We start from the raw sequence: 20,721 nt of genomic DNA, 5'->3' as shown, positions 1-20,721 counted from the left end.
GTGTGTGTGTGTGTGTGTGTGTGTGTGTGTGTGTGTGTGTGTGTGTGTGTGTGTGTGTGTGTGTGTGTGTGTGTGTGTGTGTGTGTGTGTTACACATATAGAACTGCATGAGACAGCATGGTTTCATCAAATCCATGCATCTTATTTCTTGGCTGAAGTAATGGCTCAGGAAAATAACTTATATTTAATAAACAATGACGTCTCTGCAGTGTTTATGATAATGTTTTATCTTATATTGGACCTATCTTTGGTCTGGGAGGTGTAACTTATCATGTTACAAGCCTTTTAAAACATGTTAAAGTATTACAAGAGGAGATAAATGCACAAATTTGAAGTTCATATTTGGAGACCAACCTTCACAGTTTGGAGGCTCACGCTGGTGAGGAGACACCATTAGGTCTAGTAACACCTGGGCTCCCAAGGCCTGTTCTGACAGGATGGAGGTTACGGGACCCTTAAGGATTCCAGTTGGATGATTGGAGGATTATTTAGGAGGATTGGAACGAACAAACTGATTTCAGTGGTGAAGGGTTAAGGTATTGGCTCGGCATTAAAATTGTACAAATGCAAAATAACTACACTTTACCATCTATATAAACGTGTACTGGGTTCAGTTTATTTTGTTAAGGACTTTTGTCATAAATCATTACAGAAAATCCAAATCCTCTCCTCCAGACAGTGAAGAACTGTGTTTCGCGTACGTCACTCCAGCACGTAAAACAAGCTAGCTGCTGATGCTAGTATTGTGAATCACTGTTATTTGTTTACTTTCATGCTCCTAATTATTACGTAAAATTGCGTTTACAGCTGCAGCAAAGGGTCTGAGCCATGTGTCTGTATCCTACACGCATTTTTAAATAACAGGTCTGATCTAAAATAATAACCTACATCTATAAATCCATCTAGAACTGCACCGCTACTCCTGGAATCTAGACGAGTCCCGTTAGCATGACTGCAGCAAAACTGCTAACCGTGTTAGCTCCGGTAAGGAAAGAACAAGTCCTTTGGGAAAGCTACCGCACACACACACACACACACACACACACACACACACACACACACACACACACACACACACACACACACAGATATAATCTAAAAGATTATCTCTATATTTCAACATTAGAACCTCCATGACATCCTGGATTAGTGCAAACAACGAGTTAAGCTAAGGAGTTACTCCAGCATCAGGAGGATTTATTCTGGTAAATTGTCAGTTAAAAATTTTCCAGAGTTATATCAATAAATACACACAGCAGTAAAACTGTAGATTACTGAACTATATTGGGACACATGATGGAGCTAAGACCAGCTGAGAACTCATCAGCTTAGAGCTCCCAGTGGAGCACAGCAATGAAATATTTAAGAAAAGTAAACAAACTGTACCGATTTTGGTTCTGAAGATGAACACAATCCTCCTCTATGTCTAAATCGGGTCGCAGGTCTTCTGAGTCAAATAGTCTAAAACATGTCTGCACCTCTGGTAGTGAAATCCAGCTGGCGGGGTCGGAGTTCGGTTGAACTTCTCCGGTAATCCAATATCCATTCTCATCGCCGTATCCCAGAGAAAAAAACAAATCTGACCGACTAGCAGAGGCTTCAGAAGCTACATCTGATTGATGACACATTGTTCTCTGCTATAACGCTAACGCAGAAACACCGGAGTCAGGCGTTGTTTACTACAGCTGTTTCAGCAGAGCTCCATGTGAAACGTCACCAGCTGCCCAGGGCTTAGACCGGAAGTTAGGCCCTGTCCACACGTAGCCGGGGATCTGCCAAAACGTAGATATTTTTCTACGTTTTGGCCTGTCATCCACACGAAAATGGAGTTTTTTCACACTAAAACGGATCTTTTTAAAAACTCCGGCCAAAGTGAAGATCTGCTTTTTCTCCGTTTTGGGTGTCTGCGTGTGGACAGACAAAACCGGAGTTTTAAGGTCCGCAACGTCACTTTCCGCGACAAAAAAATGCTGACATCACGTGTGCGACCTGTGTTTACACTAGCCAACAGCATGGATGCCCTCAGAGCTGCGCTCGCTTTATCAATTGTCCAAGCGCTTTTTGCTTGTTTGTTTTTGCAAGCGGAATTACTGCTCCTTGCGGAAGACCACAGACGAAGGACAAGGTTAAGAATGGGGGAAGTACTGCCGCCTACAGGTCTGGCATGTCCTTAACAACGTATTTATCCGGGTACGTGTGGACAGAGTTTATTTTTAAAACGAGGTGGTGTGGATGCAAGTTTTTGGAGGGGCGGATATTCGTTTTTAAAAAAAAACCGGCTACGTGTGGACTAAGCCTTAGTTTCTGTTTTTCCCGCGCTGGTCACAAACATCAGATTTTCTTACAATTCCAGCCATCAAAATCCAAAAACCTTTTTCATCTAAGGTTTAAATACACATTTACACATGCTGTTCAAACGAATTTTGCCTCTGCCCAATATCTTTAAATGAGTGAGTGAATCCACTACCAAGGATGAACTCTGCTAACTTTAAAAATCAGCTGCTCTAAATAAGCATGAAGGTCAGAGAGGAGCTCTAGGATGGACATGGATAAAGGAACTGTAATGTAGAGGTAAAGTAGGGCAGGGCCAACGTTAGCAGCTGTCATACGGTCCATCTGAAATGTTTGACTTTCATTTAGCTTGTTATGTGACAGGTTAGAGCACAGTCTCATGTTAGAGTTTTGTCATGAGAACATTGAGATACCTCGCATGCTGATGGCATCTAAAAATTTACTTTTTTTTTTTCAAAATAAAGAATAATTTTAATCACAGTTGAAACGTACAATCCTAGACAATCCTCGTCCAATCAATGTGCACGTCCTGTTCTCGCCGATTGGATAGAAATCCTTCCATCAAACTGTGTGTGTGTCCGCGTGTGTGCGTGCACACACGAGCGTGTTGTGAACTGGTGTGGTTTTGCACTGATGTAGCCATCTTTACGCTGACAAAAATGTAACTAAGTAACTTTTACTTTGAGTACATTTTATTTACGATACTTTTTACTTTGCTAATTTTTTACTCAAGTACAAGTAAAAGTATTTGCCTAAATTTTTACTCGAGCTGTCTCCTCACAGAGTTGCTCCATCTTCTGAGACTTTTTTGTTAATTGTTCCGAAACCTGACCGATTAGCTTATGGGCTAATTTGAATCTTCCAGAGAGCACGGCGGCTAAGCTGCTGATGGTTTTCACAGCTGATTTGTCCCCGGCTGTCTAATTAGGCCCGAGCAGTGAAGCTGCGAAGGCCTATTGTATCTGCTCCGTTTATTCTTTTTTTTTTTTTTTTTTTTTTTTTTCTTTTTCTTCCGCGTCTTTGGATGGCCTTTAGGGGGTCTTAGCATATCCAAAAACTCACCAAATTCTGGCCCAATATAGAAAGTGCGTGAAATTTACGTATTTCGCTGGCAATGTGAAAGTTGGTAAAAAAGTGTTTCGACAGCGCCCCCTGGAAAATTAAAAATACCCCTCTGCTTTGACCTTTTTTCATAGTAGAGTGATGAAATTTGGTACACTTATAGAACTCAACAATACGCACAGAAAAGCCTCTTGCACCCATGGTCAATATCAAACAGGAAGTCTGCCATTTTGGACTAAAATGGCCATTTTGACTCCGTTTTGGCCATTTCTAGGGTCTATATTTGGTTGAACAGTTTGGTCATTTTTCGCACCATTGTCTCAAAAATAGTGCGAGATCGAACAGAAGCGATGGACGATTCAAATGAGACAATAAAATTGACTTTTCGTAAATACTGAAGGGGCGGGGCCAGGCCTCAAAGTTCGAGCACTCGCCAAAAAAATTCAAATTGATATAATTTCATAAATGAAAGAATTACAGTTAAAGAAATGTTCTATGGACAATTGACATCGCCCTCCGAAGACAAATGAATGGTTGATTGATGATGTCACATAAGCCCCGCCCCCTCAGGACTTGAAATGTCAAGTTTTACTGGGAAATTTTACAAAATTCGCCCTTTCAAATAATCATCCCAGATTTGTAGCAGGTAACTGAAGACAAGTTGGGGTTGCTTGGCGTCACTTTATGGGAGTTTTCTGCAGAAGGCGGGGCTGTGGCGGTGCGGCGAAGTCAGGTGTACCGCTTAGGCCTTACGTTTGCCTCCCATTTCGTCATTTCTAAAGATATCGCCACAACACTTCTTGGGAGTGATCCTAGTCCGGCCCCAAATAGAATCTGATGTGAACATCCAGTGGGCGTGGCCTATTTTCTGAAATAGCGCCCCCTAGGACCATTAAAACGGTCAGCCCCAAGCCATGCTTTGGCTGAGGATTACGAAATTTGGTACACTAATGTGGTGTCTCAGGACCTACAAAAAAGTCTCTTGGAGCCAAGTGCAAAGTCGCACAGGAAGTCGGCCATTTTGGTCAAAGTACTCGATTTAGTGGTATTCGCACACGTTGTTTTGAGAGTGTTGCACCATCACCCTTTTCACCAATCACCTTCAAACATCTGCGATACACTCTTAAGACATAGATGAAAAAATTCAACCGTCGGATTTTATATAAGTATAAAGGTGTGGGCGTGGCTAAGCCTCAAACTTTGACCTGTCGCCACGCCACTCTTTTTTTCACAGCTCCCTATCGGACTCCTTTTAACCAATCACCAGCAATCACTGGCAAATAGCAGCAGACAAGTTGAGGTCACTTGGTCTATAGTACTGGCAGGTTTCGAATAAAGGCGGGGCTTTGGGAGCATGGCGAAATTCGCCATCACGCCATGGAAATACGTTTGTCTCAAATTTTTTCAGTCATTGTGACATCGCCACACAATTTTTGATGAGTGATCCTACTCTGACCCCTAATAGAATTGGACAGCTAAAGTTTGTGGGCGTGGCCTATTTTCTGAAATAGCGCCCCCTAGGACAATTAAAACTGTCAGCCCCAAGCCATGCTTTGGCTGAGGATTACGAAATTTGGTACACTAATGTGGTGTCTCAGGACCTACAAAAAAGTCTCTTGGAGCCAAGTGCAAAGTCGCACAGGAAGTCGGCCATTTTGGTCCAAGTACTCGATTTAGTGGTATTCCCACACATTGTTTGGAGAGTGTTGCACCATCGCCCTTTTCACCAATCACCTTCAAACTTCTGCTATATACTTTTAAGACAAACGGGGAAAAATTCAACCGTCGGATTTTAAATAAGTATAAAGGTGTGGGCGTGGCTAAGCCTCAAACTTTGACCTGTCGCCACGCCACTCTTTTTTTCACAGCTCCCTATCGGACTCCTTTTAACCAATCACCAGCAATCACTGGCAAATAGCAGCAGACAAGTTGAGGTCACTTGGTCTATAGTACTGGCAGGTTTCGAATAAAGGCGGGGCTTTGGGAGCATGGCGAAATTCGCCATCACGCCATGGAAATACGTTTGTCTCAAATGTTTTCAGTCATTGTGACATCGCCACACAATTTCTGATGAGTGATCCTACTCTGACCCCTAATAGAATTGGACAGCTAAAGTTTGTGGGCGTGGCCTATTTTCTGAAATGGCGCCCCCTAGGACCATTAAAACTGTCAGCCCCAAGCCATGGTTTGACTGAGGATCACGAAATTTGGCACACTAATGTGGTGTCTCAGGACCTACAAAAAAGTCTCTTGGAGCCAAGCGCAATGTCGCACAGGAGGTCGGCCATTTTGGTCCAAGTACTCGATTTAGTGGTTTTCGCACACGTTATTAGGAGAATGATGTCTCGTCGTCCTTTCCACTGATCACCTTCAAACTCCTGCTATATACTCTTAAGACATAGAGGAAAAAATTCAACCGTCGGATTTTAAATAAGTATAAAGGTGTGGGCGTGGCTAAGCCTCAAACTTTGACCAGTCACCATTACGTTACTTGACTTAATAACTCTCATGTGCATGATCAGATCAATTTCAAATTTTGTCTGTGTGATCACTGACCACATCTGAAGACAGTGACAATGTGGACAGCTGACATCACCTAAACCCCGCCCCCTGACTACAGGAAGTTTACTGTTTTATGATGAAATGCCCATATTTGTCCCCTCTAATTTAGTCAACATGACACTAAGGTCATGCACTGTCTTCATGATGTTGTAATGACTATTCAGATCTGATAGCTTTTCAGAAAGGGAGGAGATTTGATGCCATGGCGATTTCTGGCGTGACGCTGTGACCTTACGTTTGACTGTAACTTCCACAAACAGCCTCCGATTTGCCCGAGACTGAACATCACATCACCAGTGTGGTAAAGATAGAGTATCTCCTAGTGGTGAGACGTGTAATGGTGGGCTCAGAGGGGATGCTGAGTCAGGGTGAGGTGTGGACGAGGAGGCCGTTCACGGTTTCTGGTGTCGGGGTGGTTGACTTTCTGTTCCGCCAGACGTGCCCTGGTGCCCCCGGCTGCCGGCCAGGACGGAGAAGCGCGGAGCTGGGTTTGGAGAGCGTCGGGGATGGAGCGGAGGGGGTGCGGAAGGAGGGCGAGCAGCTTCGCTGCGAGGGCCGAACGACGCTGCTTGCAGCTTTAATTCATTCTTGTGTCAGTTAGATCCGTCATAGCAGACTGCAATTTCTTGGGAGTCCATTTGCTGGACTTCATCGAAATATTCTGGAACGTGGTTCTGTGTAAGCTCCCGAAGGACTGCATCGAGCTCCTCGAAAGAACTGGACTCCACGACCTCAGATTTTCCCGCCATGTTTACAAGTTTAGGTTGAAAGTCAAAAAACTTTCCTTCCTTTTCCTGTGGTTAGAATTAACGGCAAATTTAAAATTATTAACACTTTTAGTAGTTAGGCCAAAAGTTTGCGTTTATTTACATGTGGTTATAATATTTATAGAGAGGGAAAGAAAAACAAACAAACTAAAAATGTATCTTCTCTCTAAAATTACCTTTCCTAACCTAAAGATTAGCTGATTTTAAACTGAGAGAGAGAGCAAAAGAAGATTAATATGAGAAAGAGTTATTTATCTTACATGCACATCTCAAAATAACAAACAAGTGCTTATCATTGGTTATTTCCTCACACGTGAAAGGAAACCCAGCACATTTTCAACACATGCAGTGATCACGGTCAACCACCAGAATGCAGCAGACCCCTACTGGGTGTCAGAGCGGAGGGGTTTCTACACCCCACCCCCCCACCCCCCACCCCCACCCCCGAGTCCTGGGCAATGCAGGCCACTCACACGCCAGTACCAATCTGAACACAGAAGTAAGCACTTAGGCTCCAGGCTTAGGAGATGCACAGCTGTTTCTTTTCTGCACAGATTGGCAGTTACTCTAGGTCAGTGGTTTCCAAACTTATTTAGCCGCGCACCCCCTTCTATGTCCTGACCATGTCGACACCCCCCCCCCCCCCACACACACACACACACACACACACACACACACACACACACACATCGGGGCATGGCTCTATATATATATATATATATATATCAGATGTCAAGCTAAACAGACAGGGTTAAAAAAATTCCCCATCACTTTCATTTTTTAAATAGTAAATAATAAACATTCGATACCATTACAATTTCCTTTGATTTCATTTTGAATAAATATTTAGAGTGCCCAGGTAGCACATAAACAATGCAATTTAACGGTTTTCTTAAAGTAGGAACGTTTAACCTGTGCGGCCAGAGCGCTCTCCTTCCTTCTGCTCTGCGTAAACCTGAACTGATCACCTGCTTGTGCGTAATCAAATGTCAATAGGGGACAAGATATAGCCATGATGTTCACTTTTACCTCAGACCGACTTATTGCTGTTTTATGGTGTGGCTGAATCTGCGATCCGCTGCCACGCTGACTGGAATAACAAATGCTGCAGTAACAGGACTTGTGGTCAGGTTCATGAGGAGTCACTGGCTGGAGCGGACCCGACTCATCCCAGAAGCTAATATCTTAATTTGACCTTGAATGAAAAATAACCTCTTAAAAGTTTTTATCACGGTGGAGGCAGTGTTCATTTCTGCCTTCAGTCTGACGGCGCGCCGGAGTTAAAGCAGTGTGCGCGCTTATTGAATCTGTGTGTGCGCGCGCGCGGCACAGCTCCATGAGCCGCTCCAGTCACCGCGTCTCGTTATTGGCGCTATTTAAACCAATGTTGTAAAATTACTTCTGCCCAGCCCAGATGTGCTCACTTGTGCACCCGTGAGCCGTGGTTCCGCTGGAGCGCGTCTTGACCTCTGACAGACGCACTCTGAACTTCAGATCTTCAGCGCGCTGTCAATAGCCTGAATGGGAATCATTTCTTGTTATTTTGTTACATCCACAATGTTCTGTGTGTGAGGTTTACAACGTCAGAACACCTGCATGAGACAGGTGTTAATTACAATCTGCCAGAATGACTCGCCACCTTCAGATTCCTCCAACACCGTTAAAAATGATCAAATACGGAACATATCGGTGTGCGCAGGCCAGAGTGCTGAAGCTCGACGCATTGTTATTATGAAGCTAGGGCACATGTGGAGGACACGCGCGCGCAAAAATATACTTGTTTTCAATTACATTTATTGGGCCCACTTACTTTTTCTTTGGCCCACCCACAAATGAGTTTCTACAATAATGGTGACATATGACAGACTTCTCTGAGCTCCGCAGCCATTACACTTTTCACCTCGCGCACCCCTGGGGGTGCGCGCACCACACTTTGGGAATCCCTGCTCTAGGTGAATTATTCTCAGTTTCGTCTCTTCTTAAAACCATTGCTTTGTCAGTCAACAAAAAGCTTACCAAACTTCATGTCAGGCCCCTTATTTTTTTTTCTTTTAACAGTTTCTGGCTATTCCAAAAACGAGTAACAGAACGTTACCGCATCAGCTTTTGCACTTAAAAAGAGAAAGAATAAGCAGGGCCGGGATTGATGTTGGTCCCTCTGCTTTTAAATGACAATCAAAATGCTGAAATTAAACATCAGCTGATCCTGAACATGGGAACGTGCTTGGTTTGCTGACTTCCGTTTCCTCACCATCAGAGGCCTTTCTTAACATGCAGCACTGGAGACGAAACTAATTTCTCAACATGTACTCACGGTTCTAACTTGGAGCAAAGCTATTATTCCAGCAAATGTCGGGTCACAACGTCAAATCTGCCTCACATGGGGCACCAAAATATGTAGCGATAAATATAGATTTATATCTATATTTCAAATGTGGCGTAGATTTAGCTTGGTAAATGGCCTGTATTTATATAGCGCCTTCTTAGGGTTCTGCAACCCCCTAAGGTGCTTCACAACATAATCAGTCATTCACCCATTCACACGCTGGTGGGGATGAGCTATGATGTAGCTACAGCCGCCCTGGGGCACACTGGCAGAGGTGAGTTATAACACTATAGGGACAGACATCTAAGAAATGATGCAGTGTGATACAAGTTTAGGAAAGGGGTTAGACTTACCTTAAGTCAGCGTTGCTCTAGTATTTCTGTTTGGAGCTACCTAACATGTTCTCTGTGAAACATCTTAAACCCTATGTTAAAACAACAACATTTATCATCTTCAATGCATTTATTTACCTTAAAGAGCAAGTCAACCCCTACCAGATTCTAACTCCACTCCCACTTCATGTTTGAAAAATGCAACAAATGCTGTTGCCTGGCAGACCGAGAGGGCGGAGCTGCTAACAAATACACACACACACAGGCTCACGACAGCATTGTGACATCATAATGTACCAGTTTACATCATAGCATACCTCTTAGCCAATAGCAGTGGCAGATTTAAATTAAAATACAGTGCAGAGTTTTTACCTGACGATGGCACAACACTGCCAGTTTTAGGCAGAATATTTAAAATTTTAACTGAGATGCACTGAAGTACCAAATTATTGACCACACATGTCTGCAGCACGATTAGACACTCGTTTTTTTAGTTTATCAGCAAAATAAAGTTTATTTGGGGGTGAATTGCTCTTTAAAGTTCCTCACTGGGATGAAAGAATAAAGTTTATCACAGCAAACATAAATTCATTCTAAAAGAGGAGAGGTGGTATGTTTCTGACGGTGATGTTGGGTTTGAAGGTGAGTGTGGTCATTCTTCATCATTCACCCTCATCCATGATCAAAAAAACATGTCATGATTCTGGATCAGCCGTCTCTGTTTGCGCCAGAATTCATGTTGAGTTAATTTTATGTACACATTTAACCAAAACATGAGGAGCTGTCTGGAGCCTCTTCGTGGCCTTTAGAGAACCACAAGAATAAAAATAAAGCACACACAGTGACTCTAAAAAAGCTTCATAATGGCCTCAGTCCACATGGTCATCCACAATAAGCTGCGATTTGAGATGTTTTTATAATAAAACACATTTTGTAGTAAACACACATAAATGCTCAGCGAGGTTTCTGCTAATAAAAACACACAATCAAAACCTAATCACCACGAGCTTTGATTTAGCATCTGTGTTTTAGGACAAAGACAGAGTAGTTAATCTGGACTTGTTGAGTGGAAGTCCCTTTGGACCAGTTGGACAGTTGAGCGCAAGCATCAAGCTGATGTAAGTGTGTTTTCAGGTGGCTGGCCCGTCTCTGGAACGCCGTGGTTGTCCCCCGTGTGGAAGAGGCAGTTATCTCCCGGGTAACAGCCAAATACTCCACCTCCAGCTCCTCTGCATCCTCTTCCTTACAGAGGCCGTCTCCTAGCAACTGTGGGCTGAGTGCCGGACAGCAGGCTGTGGTCAAAGCGGCCCTCAGCATCCTGATCAACAAGGCGGTTCTCCTGGGCTGCCCCCTCCCTCGACACGGTGAGTGGGCATCACTGTGATGTGTCACCCCCCCCCCCCCCCCCCCTCCCCCCCAAAATCCACATGCTAATGTGCTCTTTTACTCCTCAGACATGGACCGGTACCTGCTGGAGTTTCGGGGCAGCTCCTTCCCTCTGTCGGCTCTCGGGTTCCACAAGGGAAGCTATGTTGGGGGAGGAAGAAGGGGGAGGGACGGCAGCAAGTTGAGGCGATCCAACACTAGCCCTCGGAAGAAGGGAGGCCTCTCCGTGAACTGGAGTTGTGGCGGTTCCTTCAGAGAGGGTGAGACAGCTGCTGCTTGAGTCCTGGAGCCCATCAGGAGTGAACGGTTTAAATAAAGGAGTTGTTGTCGATTAAGTCAAATCCTGAAAATATTACACGACATTTTTGCAAGATCTTACACAATCTGTTAGTCCTCCGGATGTCTAAGTCCTTTTCTAAGCTTTGTTTCGGCAGTGACCACAAGGGGGTGCTGTTTTTGCAGCCCTGGCCAGACAGCTGTTCTGTTCCTGCGTTTAAGTACTGATCTCAGTTCAGTAAACCACTTATTTCAGCTGTAGAACCAGGTGGGTTCAGCTGATCAGATTTATTGTCAGCTGTAATGGAGAGGAACAAAACAACACCTTTAAAGGTGTGGAACACTGAAAAACAATTTTTGATCATTAGTTTTTTATTATAATAGGTCACTGAGTTTTCCATGCAGGCTGAACATTAAAATAGTCTCCTACACCTATCTGCTGTATTCGTTCTGATGGAAAATACACGGCGAAACTCTAGGATATGAAAAGCGTGACAGATCTATGTTACAATGGAAATTGGACTTAATTATACTGTCTCACAACGGGGAAGGCTATTGTTGTTTTAGCATGCAGAATCAGCAGAGAACGTCTCTTTCAATTGAAGCTAACCGCTAGCATTAGCCAGGCTGAAGTTCCTCCAGGTTTGTTATGTGTGGAGATAAAACATCCATATCCCCGAGCAAACAGAGTAAGTGGCAGAGTCACTTTGCTGTTACCCAGCCCGAGGTAAGATGTCTAAATATCAGGACATAAGACCCCATATCTTCTCATCTGAAGTGCAGCTCTGATGTCGCAGACTGGTCCTGCTGGGCCAGTCCTTTGTGGGCTTTTTGTGCCCTGAGTTTTGCCTGCAAGGCATTCATTCCTACTGGAGACCACTGCAAATGCTAGCCTGGCCTGCCAGACTCCTCCTCCGTTTAAATCTGCACAGAGACAGGGTCTGGGAACTCTCCTATTCAAATAACCCCACCCCCTGACAATTCTAACCGAGCCAATCAGCGCTGAGCAGCGTACGTCACACACCATAACGCTGAGTTTGTCATAAACATGGCGACTGATGCAGAGTTTGTTGCAGCTCTTTGCTTTGTTCTAAATGACTTGAATGTTTTTAAAACCACAAGTAGAAGGTCTAAAAGCCTTACTTTTTTTTTGACCGTGTCCTGTCTGGCTGTGAAGCAAACAGAATTGATGTCTGAATGCTGGTAACAAGCCTTACTGATTTACTCTCAGGTGGAGCATCAAAGCGTTTGCTTTTAATGTCACGCCTGATACTTAAAACTTTATTGTTATTGTTTTTGAATGCTTTGTAATTCCGACCAGACAGAGGTGAAAGAGAAAGGAAAAGACAAAAGGTGGGAAGAGAGGGGGTAAGGGGGGGGTTCCACAAAAAAAACAATAATGAACAAGAGTCTGCTTCTAGACCTGCAAAAGAGAAAGAGCAGAAAAAAATGGGACACACAACAATACATCGGGAGCAAGCTATCACTGCGTCAACGTGATGATGAAATATAAAATCAATATTGTTTAACTGAACAATCACACGATAATAAATCATAGTGCATGTAGTGGCAACGACAGCCTTAAGACCTGTGTTTAACGTGTCCAAGCCCATACTTTTGAGAACACCATGTGAGCACCTGTGTGTGTACACGCGCTTGTACATGTACGGTTTACTACAGCTAAAAAACCACAGCGTTGCGCGGTACAGTCGGCATTTCAGTCTTTTTTCTGACTGGTTATTTTTGAGCTGGCTAGTCCCGCCCCTCAAGTGCCTCTCTGCCTGTGAGTTACCAGACTCTCTCTGTGCAGAATTAAACAGAGGAGGAGTCTGGCAGGCCAGGCTATGCAAATGCAGAGGCGTAGCAAGCTGTTTTAAACTGTGGGTGTTGAGATTTCTCTGAGTCCGGTTGTTTTTCCACCACAGGGTGCACCAGCAACAAAGAGCAGGCATGAAAAAGATCAGAGGTGAAAAAGATGATAAGTATTAAACTACTCTAGGAGGGTCCAGAGGCACGCATCCCCAGAAGAAATGTTTGGAAATTTTATATTTAAAAGCATCAGGCTGGTGCATTTTGAGAAAAACGTAGAGTTACAGGCAGGTACATATACTAAAGTGTCTATACATGTTTGTGGTATTATCAGGATATATTTGAGTTAACAATGATTTCCTGTCCTTTCTTTAATCCTTTTTTCACACCAACTAAAGTGAAACCCTCTGGTGCATCCATGCTGTTCAGTACCAGAACTGTACTGATGTCACTAGTTACCAGAATAACCAATCAGTGTCACACCCTGTCCTGTCTCTCCATTTGGTTCAGCCTGTGTTCCTGTTGATTGCTCCCACCTGCCTCTTGTTCCCCAATCACCCAAGCTCCCAGCCCTCCTGTATTTAAACCCCTCCAGTCCTTTGTCTCTTGTTGCTTCATTGTTTCCATGTCCTGCGTGCGTGAATCATTAAAACCCTTTCAGTTGTCCAGTTTGTCTGCCTGCCTGCTTTCTCCCTTGCATTTGGATCCTCACCTCCGCTCCACTCACCAGCGCACCCTGACAGAATGAAGCAACCACCAGTTGAAGGACCCAGCGGGGAGATTCTCCCGAGGGAGTACCTGCTCCAGTGGCTCGCTCCAAGCCACCACCCGGCTTCTCCAGCTCCACCTCCGCCTCGCCGCGGACGACGGCGTCAGCGTGCACCCTCGGCCTTCCTCTCCACCCTCCCAGCGCCTGATGAGAGACCGGATCGAGAGACGCGTTCGGATCACTCCAGTTACGTGGGCACCCGTCTGGCTGTGTGCTCCCCCGGCGTTGGTCCACGGCGTGGGGAGAGACGCCGGGCTGCCCCGCAGTCCTGTGTACCGGGATGGAGTTGTGTGCCCGCCGCTGCCCCTGCTCTGCGCAGCAGTTTGGACAAGCCCCCGGCCAGACCAGCAGTTCCGGCTCCGACCCAATCGGCGCCTCCGCCATCTGCTGAGGGAGGAGCGTTGGCCGCAGCCCAGCTGACTGAGCTCGTCAGTCTCCAGGCGGAGCTTGGCCGGTTCCGCCAGCTCATCAGCTTCCAGGAATCCCGCCTGGATGCTCTATCCTCCTCATCTCAGGACCAGACGAGCGAGCCCGGTGTTCACCCAGCGGAGCTCGACGATCTCCGGGCTAAGCTGGCCCAGCTCCATTGGACCCTCAGCCTTAAGGAGCGTCAGCTGGACGGTCTGTCCTCCCTGCTTTCACAGTTCTCAGCACCACCTGCTCTGTCGCAGCCAGCTCCAGCAGTGGCCCCGGTGGACGCTCCGCATCCAGTTCCAGCGGTGGTCCCGGAGGTCGCACCGCATCTGGTCCAGCCTGGCCAGGCAGCTCCTCCTGCAGCAGCTCTGCCTCCAGCCCAGAAGCTGATGATACCGGTCCGGAAGCAGGCAGTCCCGGCCCAGAAGCAGAAGGTTCGGGCCCCGAAGCAGACGGCTCCGGTTCCGGCCCAGAAGCCGAAGGTTCGGGCGTCGAAGCAGACGGTTCCGGTTCCGGCCCAGAAGCAGACGGTTCTGACCCCGAAGCAGATGGTTCTGGTTCCGGACCAGAAGTCGACGCCTCCGGACCCGAAGCCGACGCCCCCGGACCTGAAGTCGATGGAAGTCGACGCTCGTTCCTGTCCTGAAGTCGACGCTCGTTCCTGTCCTGAAGTCGACGCTCGTTCCTGTCCAGAAGTCGACGCCCGTTCCTGTCCAGAAGTCGACGCCCGTTCCTGTCCAGAAGTCGACGCCCCTGATGACGTCTCCTCTGAAGTCGGCTCGTCTGATGACGTCGCCGCCTCCCAAGTCTGCTCGTCCGACGACGTCGCCTCCCAAGTCTGCTCGTCCGACGACGTCGCCTCCCAAGTCTGCTCGTCCGACGACGTCGCCTCCCAAGTCTGCTCGTCCGACGACGACGCCTCCCAAGTCTGCTCGTCCGACGACGTCGCCTCCCAAGTCTGCTCGTCCGACGACGTCGCCTCCCAAGTCTGCTCGTCCGACGACGTCGCCTCCCAAGTCTGCTCGTTCGACGACGTCGCCTCCCAAGTCTTCTCGTCCGACGACGTCGCCTCCCAAGTCTGCTCGTCCGACGACGTCGCCTCCCAAGTCTGCTCGTCCGACGACGTCGCCTCCCAAGTCTGCTCGTCCGACGACGTCGCCTCCCAAGTCTGCTCGTCCGACGACGTCGCCTCCCAAGTCGGCTCGTCCGACGACGTCGCCTCCCAAGTCGGCTCGTCCGACGACGTCGCCTCCCAAGTCGGCTCGTCCGACGACGTCGCCTCTGAAGTCGGCTCGTCTGACGTCGGCTCGTCTGACGACGTCGCCTCTGAAGTCGGCTCGTCTGACGACGTCGCCTCTGAAGTCGCCGCCTCTGAAGTCGGCTCGTCCGATGACGTAGCCTCTGAAGTCGGCTCGTCCGATAACGTCACCTCCTCCTCCGAAGTCGGCTCGTCTGAAGTTGCCTCGTCTGAGGATGCTCTCTCCAGTCCAGAGGTCGACGCTCTCTCCAGTCCAGAGGTCGACGCTCTCTCCTGTCCAGAGGTCGACGCTCTCTCCTGTCCAGAGGTCAGCGCTCTCTCCTGTCCAGAGGTCGGCGCTCCCTCTAGTCCGACGTCTCCACCGTCTCCAGTGCCAACGGTGGTTCTGGAGGTCATACCGTATCCGGTCCAGCTCTTCTACGAGTCTCCGGTCCAGCCCGTCCAAGGGGCTTTGTCCCCGGCCCAGCCTGCAGAGACTATGTCCCCGGCCCAGCCTGCAGAGACTCTGTCCCCGGCCCAGTCTACAGAGCTCCTCTGCCATAGACGCCGGCCCCCAGGAGCCCGTCGTCGCCTCCTCCTCTGCCCCAGGCGCAGGCCCCCAAGAGCCCGTCGTCGCCTCCTCCTCTGCCCCAGGCGCAGGCCCCCAAGAGCCCGTCGTCGCCTCCTCCTCTGCCCCAGGCGCAGGCCCCCAAGAGCCCGTCGTCGCCTCCTCCTCTGCCCCAGGCGCAGGCCCCCAAGAGCCCGTCGTCGCCTCCTCCTCTGCCCCAGGCGCAGGCCCCCAAGAGCCCGTCGTCGTCATTGCCTCCTCTGCCCTGGGTGCAGGACCCCGGACTCTGCTGGTCCCTGCCTCCTGATCATCGGGCCCTCTGTCCCTCTCGGCCCTCCATCCGGGTCCCCCTCCTCCGGCCCTGTTCTGTGTTCCTGTGGGCTTCTGGAAGCCACCCTTTGAGGGGGGGGTACTGTCACACCCTGTCCTGTCTCTCCATTTGGTTCAGCCTGTGTTCCTGTTGATTGCTCCCACCTGCCTCTTGTTCCCCAATCACCCAAGCTCCCAGCCCTCCTGTATTTAAACCCCTCCAGTCCTTTGTCTCTTGTTGCTTCATTGTTTCCATGTCCTGCGTGCGTGAATCATTAAAACCCTTTCAGTTTTCCAGTTTGTCTGCCTGCCTGCTTTCTCCCTTGCATTTGGATCCTCACCTCCGCTCCACTCACCAGCGCACCCTGACAATCAGCTGGCAGAGCTTGCTGTAGAACATGTGAACTTGCAGAACTTGCAAAACTACGTGACCCAACCTAAGGAACAAAGCAGAGTCCAGCTGCTGTTATTTATTTGTTGTTGGTGTTTATAGAAACTAAATCTATCTGCAGGGCTATAGGCCCAGGGCAGAGTTTTATACCTCAGACCGACCCGATTAGATCCACACCTGCTTATAATATCATGCTCTTTACACCAATGAGAATATTTAGTAATGTTCACAGACATCCAAATCTTAGAAATAAAATAAACAGTCAAATAAAAAATGATTTTTTTTTTCATTTTTCGTTCAAAGATTAATTCTTTGTGAACACTTTTTATGTTTAATATTGTCCAGCTGAAGCAGACGTCTGCTTATGTCAATCAGAGCTGAGCTGTGGGAGAAAATATTCAGGATCATTTAATCTAATTTTCCATCACTTGTGGGTTTAGTGCATTTACTTAACATTAATTATAAAATTATAAATAACAAGGCACTACAGTCTGGGCGTAGAACGTGTTTCTAGGAACAGAAGCTTGTTGGGTTAGGGTTGGCAGCAGCTCACCTGTTCCTGACAGGAGAAATCCTCTCATCAGCAGCAGGTGATCAACAGTGTCATAACTGAACCTCTCATTGTGACGCCAGAGCTTGGCTCCATTAGTGTGAATAGATTCTACAAAGTAAATAAACACAACTTAGATCTGTGGCTCGTATTAAACTTAAACCAGAGCGCACCGCGGAAGCACGTTTGTAATTAGCGTTAGTTTTTGCTGCTTGCGCGGTGCGGAATGGTGGGGAGGTGCGTTTCAACAATGGAACCGACCAGAATACTGACGTAACACCGGTGCAGAGAGGTGCGGGGTTTTAGCTAGCAGCAGGAGAGGGGGAGGGAGATGAACACAGCCAGAGAAACACAGAGGGCCTGGACTGATGGTGACGTTTTTGAGCTAAACTGTGGGAAAGATGTGGGTATTTTACCTCCTTATTAGAAAACGTGAAACACCCACGGGTGTGACGCCCATGCACAAATGTACTGCTTAAATGAGTAATTCACATCTTTAATGGTTTGACATTTTTGATTTTAGGTTCTCTGTCCAGCTCTGATGTCAGCGTCATGTCCAATGGCCACAGGTGTGTTTGTGTGTGTGTGTGTGTGTGTGTGTGTGTGTGTGTGTGTGTGTGTGTGTGTGTGTGTGTGTGCGTGTGCGTATGCGTGTGCGTGTGTGTGTGTGTGTGTGTTTGTGTGAACACCAGTAGAAAGAGAAGCCAGTACCTCTCTGGGCAGTGAATAGTCACAGAAAGCTTTTGGTGTCCTGGGACATGAGGGATGTCTTCTGGAGGGTCTGGGACATCAGCGGTGGATGAGTAGAGGATAAACAGGAGATATTATTTTCAAATTTTGCAACTAAATTGCATGAATAAATATTCAGATGGCTGCACAGAGGTCCTGGGTTCGCACCCAAGCCTGGGGTCTTTCTGCAAGAAGTCTGCATGTTCTCCCTGTGCATGTGTGGGTTCTCTCCGGGTGCTCCGGCTTCCTCCCACAGTCTAAAAACATGACGGTCAGGTAAATTGGTTTGTCTAGAATTGGTGTGAGTGTGTGTGTGCTTGATTGTTTGTCCTGTGTGTCTTCTTATTGCTCTGCGATGGACAGCCATATGGGCGACGATGGCACAGGAGTTAAGTGCTCGCCTTGTAATCGGAAGGTTGCAGGTTCGAGCCCCGCTCAGTCTGTCGCTGTCGTTTTGCCCTTGAGCAAGACACTTAACCCACGTTGCCTGCTGGTGGTAGTCGGAGGGACCGGTGGCGCCAGTGCTCGGCAGCCTCGCCTCTGTCAGTGCACCCCAGGGCAGCTGTGGCTACATTGTAGCTCATTCCCACCAGCGTGTGTGTGTGAATGGGTGAATGACTGATTGTGTTGTAAAGCGCCTTGGGGGGTTCCAGGACTCTAGAAGGCGCTATATCAAATACAGGTCATTACTGCCAGCCTGTCCATGGAGTGCCCCGCCTGTCTGCCCATTGGCTGCTGGAGACTGTCCCCGTGACCCTACATGGACAAGCGGGTTCAGATAATGGATGGAAATATTCACCAATACACAATTTGCCCCTCTTGATTCTGTCAATTTTCTCCCAGTTTTGTGTGCCTGAAGGGTCTCCAGCAGACACAGCCCAGTGACTTACTGGCTTTACTTTACTGGACAGTGCTGAGTTACTCCTAATGTGTGTGTGTGTGTGTGTTTGTGTGTGTGTGTGTGTGTGTGTGTGTGTGTGGGTGGGTGGGTGGGTGGGTGGGTGTGGGTGTGTGTGTGTAGAGAGCCTGCAGGTCTGCCAGTTTTCTCAGATGAAACGGATCTGATCAGAGAGCTGCAGACCATGTGCTCCAGCAGGTCAGAACCTGACATCAGTAATGTAAGTCTTCCATACACACGTATGTTTTTCTATTTTAATGAGGACCATCCATTGACTTCCATTCATTTTTGTGACTGTATTATGCCTAACACATACCCCAGCCTTGACTACTACTTAATTAAAACAATAATACCTCTAAAACCAATGAGTAAGCTTTTTAAAAAAGTCAGGACAACAAAAACATCCTCACTTTGAAAAATAACCTCTGTTGGTTCAAAACTCATAAGGATCCTCCGTAGGTAGTAAGTACAAGAACACACACACACTGTTAGTGATGCAAGAACACACACACACTGTTAGTGATGAATTTTCAAGCTTTAGGAAGTATGTGATGCTTTAACTGGTTAACATCTTCTTTTTTGAGAGAAGGAAGTAAAGTAATGGTTTTGTGCTCGTGTGTTCACATGTGTAGAAATCACTACTACTAACCCACCCTAACGGATCTCGTTGCAAACCCAGTCCTTCAGGACATGGATGTAGTTTTGACTTTAGAAGTGGGGGACACAACTGGCATAAGGACTGGGTGGGGTGGAGGGGGTGGGGGTGGGGTGGGTGCAGTTAAAAAAAACACTAATACTTTCAATTCAGCTTTGTTTTTCACCTTGTTGGTAATTTTCATTCCTACTGATTTTCACCAGTTTACTCTTATATTTTCAATATCTGATCAATAGAGCTAATTTAAATCAGATTCTAGCAGAACTCCTGAAATATTTTGACTCAAGAGTTATATAAATGGATGGATTATCAAAAACTGGTAAATGTGAAAATGAAAGTAAATCATTTCAAATGTTTGGGCCACCAGCACCCGCCGGTGGTGGTTGTGTCAAATTGACTGTATCATAGGGGGAAGCTAAAAAACAATAAAATATGTGGTGAAACAAGAGCTGAAGCTGACTTCCGGGGTTGCCATGGAAACATGTAAATTCTACGAGTTCTAACTAAATAGCTCCAGCTACACAGCTTTATTCAAACAGCTCATGGTCTCTAATTTAGTTCTGATATCTTTGTAGTCCTCTCTAAGGGGTAATGCAACACACTGCTCTAATATAAGCATATTTAATAACTTTAAGTCCTACAAGAAGCCCTAAACTCGAGTTGTAATATCCATTTTAAAGTGGTTTATTGAAAGCTAGAATTCTGCTCCAGCTTACCTTGAAGAAAATATGTAGCTGTTTATGCTTTGAATGATGATCTATTATGTTCAGTAGAATACATTTTACAATCATTACTTTATATTTTTATGTGAAGACAGTACATGCATCTACAGTGGGGCAAAAAAGTATTTAGTCAGCCACCGATTGTGCAAGTTCTCCCACTTAAAATGATGACAGAGGTCAGTAATTTACATCATAGGTACACTTCAACTGTGAGAGACAGAATATGGAAAAATAATCCATGAATTCACATGGCAGGATTTTTAAAGAATTTATTTGTAAATCAGGGTGGAAAATAAGTATTTGGTCACTTCAAACAAGGAAAATCTCTGGCTCTCACAGACCTGTAACATCTTCTTTAAGAAGCTTTTCTGCCCTCCACTCGTTACCTGTATTAATGGCACCTGTTTGAACTCATTATCTGTATAAAAGACACCTGTCCACAGCCTCAAACAGTCAGACTCCAAACTCCACTATGGCCAAGACCAAAGAGCTTTCGAAGGACACCAGGAAAAGAATTGTAGACCTGCACCAGACTGGGAAGAGTGAATCTACAATAGGCAAGCAGCTTGGTGTGAAAAAATCAACAGAAAATGGAAGACATACAAGACCACTGATAATCTCCCTCGATCTGGGGCTCCACGCAAGATCTCATCCCGTGGGGTCAAAA

The 20,721-nt window shown here is 46.7% G+C and overlaps 1 protein-coding gene across 3 annotated transcripts in view; it reads left to right on the top strand.

Moving 5' to 3' along the window:
* The window catches only part of cttnbp2 (cortactin binding protein 2), a 199,356-nt gene that overhangs the window by 173,689 nt on the left and 4,946 nt on the right, over window positions 1–20,721 (top strand). For 2 of the 3 annotated variants that reach the window (XM_070550258.1, XM_070550259.1), the window contains exons 18-21: window positions 10,476–10,705; window positions 10,796–10,987; window positions 17,574–17,619; window positions 18,801–18,897. In XM_070550258.1, the coding sequence (XP_070406359.1) occupies window positions 10,476–10,705; window positions 10,796–10,987; window positions 17,574–17,619; window positions 18,801–18,897 (565 nt within the window). The remainder of the gene's footprint in view (window positions 1–10,475; window positions 10,706–10,795; window positions 10,988–17,573; window positions 17,620–18,800; window positions 18,898–20,721) is intronic. The other variant, XR_011520312.1, reaches the window with a different exon arrangement.

Source organism: Nothobranchius furzeri, chromosome 4 (genome assembly GCF_043380555.1).
Source record: "Nothobranchius furzeri strain GRZ-AD chromosome 4, NfurGRZ-RIMD1, whole genome shotgun sequence".
Classification (NCBI taxonomy): domain Eukaryota; kingdom Metazoa; phylum Chordata; class Actinopteri; order Cyprinodontiformes; family Nothobranchiidae; genus Nothobranchius; species Nothobranchius furzeri.
The sequence above is the reverse complement of the archived record's forward strand: the minus strand, read 5'-3'. Positions and strand labels throughout refer to the sequence as shown.